The following is an 11426-nucleotide window of genomic DNA, read 5'->3' on the forward strand; positions in this document are numbered from 1 at the left end:
CTTAGGGCTAGTTTTCAAGAAAAGGAACATCGTTTCCAAGTGAGCCTTTGGGCTAGACTTTTGAGTAATTATCTCATTTAAATAAAGATGTGTTTAAAACACTTATGAGCTAAAGTATTTTTGGGAGTAGTCTTGAGCACCGAATTGGGGATACGAGTTCATATTAAACTCAACTCTCCATAAGAACCATGTAGCCAACATGAGAGTCAATGGGTCATACTTTTTAGACGAACCCGTAAAGTAAAGCTAGGGGATCCACTTAGTAAAGTTAGCTTCCTATATCACGGCAGGGTATAGGATGGTCCTCGGGCAACGTGAGGTAAAACGTTGTATCACCACTTAGTTTAATAGTGGTGGTTTGTCGGTTAGAGAAACTCCCACAGTAGAAAGAGCATGGTTCCTCGAGAAGTTCTGCTTAGTGTGGATGGGGGTATGGGACTTCATTCATGCATTGCACAAGTAGACTTTGAGAGGAAGCATGGTATTTTATGATACTATAGGTATGATTTTTGAATGTCATGTTTTAATAGTTTTACAAGTTTTATATATTGCACGTGTCTTATTGCTTTATATATAGAGTTCAGTTATTCATGAGTCGAACAGAGCCAAGGTAAGTGTTCTCTTGTACTCTTTTCAAGCTTAAGTTGTGGTTTAGCTTTCCAGCTCGCATACTCGTACATTCAATGTACTGATGCCAGTTGGCCTGCATCTTATGACGATGCAGACACATGTACCCCGGATCAGCATCCTGCACGCCATTGATCCAGCTGAGCACTCCAGAGTCAGTGGTGAGCCTCCCTGTGTTCTAGAGAACTCTGTTATTTCGTTTTTCCTAGTTTTGTTTTTATTAGAATGTTGCGGGGTCTGTCCCAATATCCTTCTCAGTATTATAGAGGCTTCATAGACAGTCAATCAGTTAGTTTTGAGTCTCTCATCTATGTATATATGTAAATATCCTATTTTGAGACTCGAGTTAACTTTTGGCATGTTATGCATCAGTTAAGTTGTTTTATAACCTTGCATGGTATTGAGTTATTCTGTTGAGTTAGGTTTCCGCTGAGTTAAGAAAGCCAGGCCAAGGGTTCGCTTGGGGCCAGCAATGGTCTCCGGGTGCCGGTCCCACCTAGGGTGTAAGATCGGGGCATGACAATTATGAAGGAAGAATACTGATCGAGAGGATCTATGCTTTGATACAAAGATGGTATGACACTCTTGAGTTAGGCATGGAGGTTGAGTCCTGGTGCACTCCTGAATATTATACTTGGTTTATGATGAGAGGAATTCTCGCAAGGCCCAGCTGTGATGGGATTTTGGGGTTCATCGACACTCAAATATCAAATCAAATTGGCACGGAGCTATTGAACCTCATGCATATCACTACAACTATGTATCATCAGGTGACTCCACGGTCTATCGACCATCTCATACAGACAGTTGATGATGAACCAAATGAAGAGATGGAGGAAGACCCAGAATAGGATCCTAGAGAGCCAACTGAGGAGATGGAAGGGGATTCCGAAGGATATTCAGAGCATGACCCTAACTTGTATGACCCTAGAGATGGAGGAGTGATGCATATGGAGGATGAACCTGTCCCAATAGTAGAAGACGCTCACTCGGAATATGGTTCCATAGGATTTGATGAAAAGAAAGATTCAAACAACTGGAATGGAAGATCGACGAATCCCCAGAGTACCACATAGAGCCATATTATGATGGGGACGATGACGATGATGATGCTCCAACCTAGATATAGATTTGTCTCTCTTCTTTGAACTCTTTTCATAAGCTCCTCAAAGTGTCATGTGGCATATCCCTCTTGTATGCTTTATGGCCCCCGTATTTTCAGTTCTTAGGTTTCTGATTGCCTACCTCAATGTAACATCCAAGACTACCTTAATCAATGAAGTTATGTTTGCTTGAAATCTAAAATGTGTTTAAATGGATAATTTATTATCAAACTGATTGCAACATAGGCTTACCTCGAGCAAAAAGAGGTTCTACATTAGGACGTGTTTTGAATGTCGTCAAATTGGCGTATATATGTGTTACACTTATATATTTGTTACATCTTTCAATATTTTCCAAACCAACATAGTTTTCTTTTTCTTTGTTTTCTTTTCTTTTTCATCATTTATCCCCAAAAGTATGTTGATTTGTGTCGACTTGCTAACTGGCTGACTCACGAAATAACATTCGATCAAAAGGAAAGATGACTAATAAAGACGACTTCAACGCTACTGCAAACATAATGATACCTATTGAGAACCCCGAAGGTCTCGAAACATGATGGACATCCAAAATGAAGAGAAAATGGCTCGCATAGAGCAAGAACCCGAGATCTTGAGGTAAGAATTACGCCAAGTGCGAGACTTGGCCGAATTGTCGGCTACCACTTTCCCTACTTTCAAGATGCCTATCTACTTCGCAAAAGCTAACTTGCCTTCTACCGACTTGCCAAATCAGCCAGAACAAACTCAACATTCTCCCACTCACGATCGAGTTCCATCAGCTTCTCCAACCGCAGTTAGGACCGTTCCCGACTTTTCCAATCGCGACCCTACCATACCTACAATGCAGCAAATACTAGGGGCACATGTCGCCGCTCCCTATGAGCCACATGTTCCACCCGTATATGCCGCTGGAGCTCTTACCTTCACTATGCCAGCAATAGTTAATGTCCCATATGAGGTCGATCAATTTGCAAAACTGGAGAAAGATACCCAGCTGAAAAAAGATGCATCGATAAATGCCCAACTTCAGTTCTAAGAAAGGCATTGAAAAGCCTACAAGTTACTAGAGGAACGAAGAGTCTGGATTATTATGACTTGTGCATCCACCCAGACGTTGACATGCCGGTAGGGAACAAACCACCGAAGTTTGACATGTTCGATGGAAAAGGTGACCCTCACGCACATTTAAGGGCAAACTGTGACAAGTTAGTCGGTGTCGGGAGAAATGAGAAGCTGAGGATGAAGTTGTTCGTCCGGAGTTTATTTGGAGGAGCATTGACCTGGTATACCCGCCAAGACCCTCGCAAATAACGTGACTGGCAGGAAATGGATAAGAACATCATGACTCATTTCAGATTCAATACTGAAATTATTGCTGACAGATTCTCATTGGCCAATATACAGAAGAAGCCATTTGAGAATTTCCAGGAATATGCACGACGTTGGAGAACTGAGGCCGCAAGGGTGCAACTGCCACTAGACTAGAGTGAGCTCTCGAAGTACTTTATTCAAGCTTAATAAGGTGTCTACTTCGACAAGATAATGTCAATGATGGGCTAGAAGTTTGCATAATTGGTCAGGATGAGACACTATATAAAGAAGGGTGTTAAATCTGGGGAAATTCAGTCTATGATCGCATTGTAAGATGCAAGTAGGGCCATACAATCGGGTTTCATTGGCGGCATAAAAAAGAAAAGGGAGGATGTTTCAGCTGTCACTTACCAACAAGGAGGACCATCCCACCAATACCCGAGTAATCCCCAAATCGCCGCGCATACTTCATACGTCCCATACCCAGTATATAATACCCAACCACACTATAATCCACCCCGAGCACCAGTATACCAAAATAGACCCCTGTCCAGGCACCAATCCACCAAAATAGACCAGCATATGCACCGAGACCACGTCCAAATCTTGAAGCTAGAATTGCTCACAGTTACACATCGATTACCGAACCCTACGCCCAACTGTTTGAGGGGTTGAGGATAGCAGGAGTGCTCCAACCAGTTGAAGGAAAACTTCCTGATCCAATCCCTCGTAATTTTGATGGAAACAAGCGATGCGCTTACCACTCGGGAATCCAAGGACAGGACACATCGAGCACGCGCCAAGGGAAAGATGATTGACACTGTCGTAGCTCAAGGGATGACTAGGTCAGGGATGTGTTATTCCCCAGAGGACCTAAATCAAAGAGTTATTTGAAAAGAACAGAATCCAAGGAAGAATGTTACCGATGTTGAAGCCGTATAATTTTGGAAGAAGATGCAGCCTAAAGATTATTCAGTCGAAGAGCAGCTGAAGAAGATGCCTGCCCACACATCTATTTTGTCTTTACTTATGAGGTCTGAAGCTCATAGGAATGGTTTGATGGAAGTGTTAGACGGAGTGAATGTTCCAAAAGAGACCACCAGTGAAACCTTAGCTTCAACGATTGGAAGAATAGTAGAAGCTAACAAAATTTATTTCCAACAAAGCGCTTCACATCGCAGTCAAGTGTTGTGATAAGGTTGTGACTCGAGTTCTAATTGATGGTGGTTCTGGATGCAATATCTGTCCTCTCACCACTCTGAAGGATTTAAGTGTTAATATATGAGAGATAAGGGAAAGTTGTGTGAAAGTTAGAGCTTTTAATGGAGCGCAAAGAAGTGTCATTGGAGAGAACTATCACATTGCAGGTGGGGCCAGCTATATTCCCCATCCTATTTCAAGTGATGGATGTATCATCCAACTACAACCTGTTGCTGGGAAAACCATGGGTTCACATGGCAAGAGTTGTTCCTTCCACTCATCACCAATGTGTAAAGTTTGAATGGGGTCTCACCGAAGTTACCATCCACGGGTAGCTCAGTCACCCCATCCTTTCTGTTAATTCTATCCCAGTCACTGACAATTTAGATGGAGCCACCTTTCACACTTTGGAAATTATGCAAGATATTAGGGTTGGTGATGAAGCAAAGGTAGGTAATACAAAGTTGTCAAGTGCAGCGAAAATGGTTGCGTCAGGGATGTTGAAATATGGATATCAGCCTAAGAATGGACTTGAACCTAAGTCCAATGGCATAGTTGACCCGATCCAGCTGAGGCACCAGAGAGGCACCAACGGACTCGGATATGAGCCTCCCTCGGGAAGAGACTGTCACGGGTCAAATGATACAATCTTTGTACCAGAACAAGCTTTGATTCCAGATCATGCTATCGTTGAAGATATCGTAGAAGGAATAGGCAATCTGTTCGTGGCCATGGCTTGAGAAGAGGAAGGGGTGAATCTCAACAAGTTGACCATTCGTGATGCTGAACCTGGAAAAATCTTGCAGAATTGGCCCACCAGCCCATCCCTATTTCAACCAGAGTCCTGGTAGTGTGGAAAAGTAATCTTAATTTTTTTTAAAAATTCGCATGATCAAATTGAGGCTTGAATCATGCTTATTCTTTTGTTGCTTGCCTCTTCTAAAAGCTATAATGCTTTGAAATAAAAAGTCTTTATTTTTTTTGAAAAATTTCTCGTTATTTTAAATATCTATTTATTATCTTAATTTTTTTTAAAAATTCGCATGATCAAATTGAGGCTTGAATCATGCTTATTCTTTTGTTGCTTGCCTCTTCTAAAAGCTATAATGCTTTGAAATAAAAAGTCTTTATTTTTTTTGAAAAATTTCTCGTTATTTTAAATATCTATTTATTTTACTTACCTTTTGCACTTTTCAGAACTCATATTAATAAAAATCCTCGTTCAACGATTATGACATGTATCGAAGCCACCGAGCAAGGTGAAAGCGATGAACAAGATCATGAAAAGTATGATGAAAGCATGATCCTGGAAAATGTACCACACGAGATCGAGTAGGTTGAAGGTCAGAAGAAACCCAATATGGATGAAACAGAGGTTGTCAACTTAGGAGATGAGGAAATTGTGAAGGAGACACGAGTCAGCATACATTTAAAGGCTGAAAGAAAGCAAAAGTTAATAGAATTGCTTAAGCAGTATGTTGACGTATTTGCTTGGTCTTGTGATGACATACATGCCAGGATTAAGCATTTATATTGTCTCGCACAAATTACCGACTGATCCCACTTGTCTACCTGTTATGCAAAATACAAGAAAATTCAAGCCATATTTAAGTTTAAGGATCAAAGAGGAGGTAACTAAGTAAATTGAGGCGAACATTGTGAGGGTTACAAATTACCCAACATGGTTAGCCAATATTGTGCATGTGCCAAAAAAGGATGGAAAAATCAGAATATGTGTGGACTATCGAGATCTCAATAAGGCTAGACCTAAGGATGATTTGCCCCTTCCAAATATTCATATACTCATCGATAATTGTGCAAAACATGAGTTGCAATCGTTTGTCGATTGCTTTGCAGGATATCACCAAATCTTGATGGATGAAGATGATGTGGAGAAGACAACGTTTATCACTTCATGGGAAGTGTATTGCTAAAGAGTAATGCCATTTGGTTTCAAAAATGCTGGTGCAACCTACATGAGGGCCATGACAACCCTTTTCCACGATATGATCCACAAAGAAATTGAAGTGTATGTGGATGATGTCGTTATCAAATCCAAAAGAAGTTCAGACCACATAGATGACTTACGAAAGTTCTTTGAGAGGTTGCGTAAGTATAATCTGAAGTTGAATCCAGCAAAGTGTGCATTTGGAATACCCGTGGAAATTATTGGGATTTATCGTTAGTAGAAAAGGCATAGAGTTGGATCTATCAAAGATAAAGGCAATCCAAGAGCTACCTCCACCCAAGATTAGGAAAACTGAATTACATCAGTCGGTTCATAGCTCAATCCACAGTGATCTGTGAACCCATATTCAAGTTACTGAAGAAGGATGATGCCACGAAATGGACAGAGAAATGTCAAAGGGCTTTCGATAGAATCAAAGAATACTTGACCAACCCACCAGTATTAGTCCCATCGGAGCTGGGAAAGCCTTTGTTATTGTATCTATATGTCATGGATAATGCATTTGGAAGTGTATTGGGACAACATGATGAGATAGGTAGAAGAGAGCAAGCTATTCACTATTTGAGCAAGAAGTTCACACTATACGAGGCAAGATACACCTTGTTGGAACGAACATGTTGTGCTTTGAATTGGATTGCGCAAAAATTTAGGCATTACCTGTCTGCATACACCACGTACTTGATCTCAAGAATGGATCCACTAAAGTACATCTTTCAGAAGCCCATGCCTATGGGTAAACTGGCGAAATGACAAATTTTGTTGAGCCAGTTTGATATTATGTACGTAACACAGAAGGCCATCAAAGGATAAGCCCTGGCTGATCACCTCACAGAAAACCCGATAGACCAGGATTACAAGCCGCTCACAACCTACTTCCAGATGAAGAGGTTTTGTTTATAGGAGAAGACATATCAGAGTCGTATGATGGATGGAGGATGTTCTTTGATGGAGCATCAAACTCTATTGGAGTTGGAATAGGAGCAGTTTTAATTTCGGAAACAGATCAGTATTACCCAATCTCAACTAAGATTAGGTTTTACTGTACCAATAACATGGCAAAATATGAAGCTTGTATTCTCGGACTCAAGATGGCCATAGACATGAATATCAAAGAACTCTTGGTGATAGGAGATCCCGACTTGTTTGTTCATCACGTGCAAGGGGAATGGACCACTAAGAATGTCAAGATCCTTCTTTATTTGCATTACATAAAATAGTTGAGTAGGAGATTCACAAGGATTGAGTTCAAGCATGTCCCTTGAGATCAAAATGAATTTGTCGATGTTTTGGTAACATTATCCTCGATGATTCAACACCCAGACAAGAATTACATCGACCATATAGATATAGAGATACATAATCAACATGCATACTGTTTTCAAGTAGATGAGGAACTGGATGGAAAACCATGGTACTATGGCATCAGAAGATTGATAGAAGCACAAGAATATCCTGAAAATGCTACAAGCAAGCAGAAACGGACTTTGAGGAGGGTGGTCAATCATTTCTTCCTTAACGGAGAAATCCTATATAAGAGAACTTCGGATTTGGGATTGCTGAGGTGTGTGACGCCGCAGAAGCGACAAGGCTTTTGGAAGAAATACATGCAAGAACATGTGGACCTCACATGAATGGGTTCACTTTAGCAAAGAAGATTTTAAGAGCTGGATATTTTTGGATGACCATGGAGAGAGTAGCATCCGGTATATGCAAAAGTGTCATCAGTGTCAAGTGTATGGAGATTTTATACGGGTTCCACAAAATAAGCTCAATGAGATGGGTTCCCCTTGGCCATTTGCCGCTTGGGGAATGGATGTTATTGGACCCATAGAACCTCCTGCGTCACATGGACATCGTTTCATCCTGGTGGATATCTATTATTTCACAAAACGGGTCGAAGCTTCGCCATACAAGGCCGTGACTAAGAAGGTAGTGGCAGACTTTGTTCGCAATAACATAGTTTGTCAATTTGGAATTCCAGAATCAATCATAACAAATAATGCGGCCAACCTCAATAACGATCTTATAAAGGAAACTTGTGAAAGGTTCAAGATTGCTCATTGAAATTCCATGGTTTACCGTCCACAGATGAATGGAGCAGTTGAGGCTGCAAATAAGAATATCAAGAAAATTTTAAGGAAAATAGTGGACAGTCAGAGGCAATGGCATGAGAAGCTACCATATGTTTTACTCGGTTATCGCACCACAATTAGAACATTAACTGAGGAAACTCCTTATATGTTGGTTTATGGTTCGGAGGCAGTAATACATGTCGAGGTAGAAATACCATCTTTAAGGATTATCCAAGAGGTTGGTCTTGGTTTACCACCCACAGATGAATGGGGTAGTTGAGGCTGCAAATAAGAATATCAAGAAGATTTTAAGGAAAATAGTGGACAGTCAGAGGCAATGGCATGAGAAGCTACCATATGTTTTACTCGGTTATCGCACCACAATTAGAACATTAACTGAGGAAACTCCTTATATGTTGGTTTATGGTTCGGAGGCAGTAATACATGTCGAGGTAGAAATACCATCTTTAAGGATTATCCAAGAGGTTGGTCTGATGCAGAATGGATACGTAGTAGGCATGAACAGCTGATACTCATTAATGAAAAGATGATTGACGCGGTTTGTCATGGACAACTCTATCAGAACAGAATGACCAAAACATTCAACAAAAAAGTCAAACCTCGACGGTTCACACCGGGGAAATTAATATTGAAGAAGATCTTTCCTCACCAAGGAGAAGCCAAAGGGAAATTTGCACCAAATTGGCAAGGACCCTACATGGTTCATAGAGTACTCTCTGGATGAGTGGTAATCTTAGCAGAAATGGATGGTAGAGTAAGCACAAAGCCAATCAATTCAGACGCCATCAAGAAATACTACATCTGAAGACTTCAAGATTAGTCTGTATTTTTTGTACTTTTGCATTTTGATGGAACAGAACTACGTTTAGACCTGACTTCCCATGGCGGGGTACGTAGGCAACCCACATCGGATTCGGTCTCCCTTAGAAAACCTAAAACCATCATTTTCATGTATTTAGAACTACGCTCGACCTGAATTCCCTCGATGGGATACGTAGGCAATTCTTGTCGGATTCGGTCCCTTGCATTTCATATTTTCACTTTTCTTTTGTATTTGAACTACGTCCTGACCTGATTCCACTTGGATACATAAGCAGCCTGAGTCAGGCCCGATCATTTCATGTCATATCTTTCACTCTCCCCTCTTGTATTTGAACTACGTCCTGACCTGATTCCGCTTGGATACGTAGGCAGCCTAAGTCGGGATCCATCATTGCATCACAAGTTTCTTACTTTTCCTTCATATTTTTCACTCTCTTATTGTATTCGAACTACGTTACGACCTGATTCCACTTGGATACGTAGGCAGCTTGAGTCAAGCTCGGTCATTGCATTACATACTTCTATTTCTCCCACTTGTATTCGAACTACATTACGATCTAATTCCTATTTTGGGGATACGTAGGCAGCCTGAGTTAGGCTCGATCAATGCACTGCATAATTTCCATTTTTATTTTTCACCCCTTGGAAACACTTCCTCATAGTTAGCGTAACCTCAGAATACGAAGAATATCGATCGTCATAAGGTCTGCAAAAGAGCTAGACAAGCTTCATTATGAGGGTAAAAGCTACAAGAAGACTATGTTGGATATAGTCAACAAAATGGAAAGCTCGATGGACTTCAAATCATGTCATTATCTAAAAAATGCTGGAGAATTACTACATATATATATATACCTAATGTATTAGTAATATACTTATTTTCTAGAAAGAAAAAAACAATCTAATTCTTTTCAAAAGATTTTTCTACTCTTCCATCTACCAAGTCTCTAAGTTAAGAAACTATGTGCAGTCTAAGAAGATGTCGAAAGATTCCAGTGACGAGGCTTCAGTCCGCGAGTCGATACAAATCAACACCCTCTCCCAAACTAAATTTTTTTCTTTGAGCGCAGGAACACAAGAATCAAGAAAATAACATCAAATCTCGGGGCACGACCGGAGGCACTATTCGACTTCTACAATCATAAGCCAAAATACTCTTTCCCTACTTTATTTCCCGAATGTACTTCAACTTGCATCTTATATCTAAGAACATTTCATTTTTGCAGGTACGCTCGAGATCCAGATCAAATACTGAAGAAAAAAGGATCCTCGTAGGAAAATAAGATAGTTAGCTTCTGTCAAAATAACTCCACCAACTGGAGCTTGTAATGTAACCTCATCAATAACTCTACCGATCAGAGGCTGTACATAGCAAACATCGTCGAACTCTGCCAACCAGAGGCTATACATAGCAAACATCGATCGAATTCCGCCAATCGTAGCCAATATATAAGCAAAAGAAGCAACACTCCGCCAATCGGAGACTAACATCGTAGAAACATCACCGAAGCTCCACCGATCGGGGGCATGCAAGCATAGCGACATTGTCATACGTTAACAATAATATGTTACGTTACAAGCTTTACACAGTCGGATCCAGGCTTTTATGTTACAACAGCCCCGCCAAGTGGAGGTCTACATTACAAGCTTTACACAGCCGGATACAGGCTTTTACATTACAAAAACCCTGCCAGTCGAGGGCCTTTACATTACAAGTTACTTTAACTACATCACATTCACAACACAAAAACGGGGACATCAACAATTGTTTGGACATCTACACTCTACTCTTTACATTCCAATTTCAATTTATAATTTTTGAACCGCAACATGTACTTTTCACCTTTCTACATGTTTTGCAGGACAACGCATTACAACAAGGAACTCCCTCTAAGCAGTAAACTAGGGCAAGTTAGTGCAATGTCAAGCATCACTAGCTACGTCAAGGATTCACTTTCAAAACTCAACTCGACTCGATTTTCAAAAGTTCAGATAAATCTCTCAGGTCTCACTTCATTATAACCCGACATTGGGGAATTCTTTTTTTTTTTTAAATCCCTCTACCATAAGTCTCCAGTAGAAATTGCTACGGAGCATTTCTCTTTCATGTTCATTAGAACTATATATCGTCCCTCTATTCGTGCTATTTTCTTCAAACCTCACTACCAAAACATTTCAGTATTACCGTAATTCGATTGGGCAAAAAAAAAATTAACAAAAATTTGCTATGTTCCTACACTCTCGAACTATATATGGCCTGATTTCTCATGAAACCAGAGATATGTAAGCAACTCAGAA

At 40.5% G+C, this 11426-nt stretch overlaps 1 protein-coding gene across 1 annotated transcript; it reads left to right on the top strand.

Moving 5' to 3' along the window:
- The first annotated feature begins 7517 nt into the window (after nt 1–7517).
- LOC107060563 (uncharacterized) lies at nt 7518–8277 on the top strand. Its single transcript, XM_015308577.1, has 2 exons — nt 7518–7774; nt 7860–8277. Exons 1-2 carry the CDS (start codon nt 7518–7520, stop codon nt 8275–8277), a joined length of 675 nt encoding a protein of 224 aa, XP_015164063.1.
- Nucleotides 8278–11426: the final 3149 nt, after the last annotated feature.

This window comes from Solanum tuberosum, unplaced genomic scaffold (genome assembly GCF_000226075.1).
Source record: "Solanum tuberosum cultivar DM 1-3 516 R44 unplaced genomic scaffold, SolTub_3.0 scf00085, whole genome shotgun sequence".
NCBI lineage: Eukaryota > Viridiplantae > Streptophyta > Magnoliopsida > Solanales > Solanaceae > Solanum > Solanum tuberosum.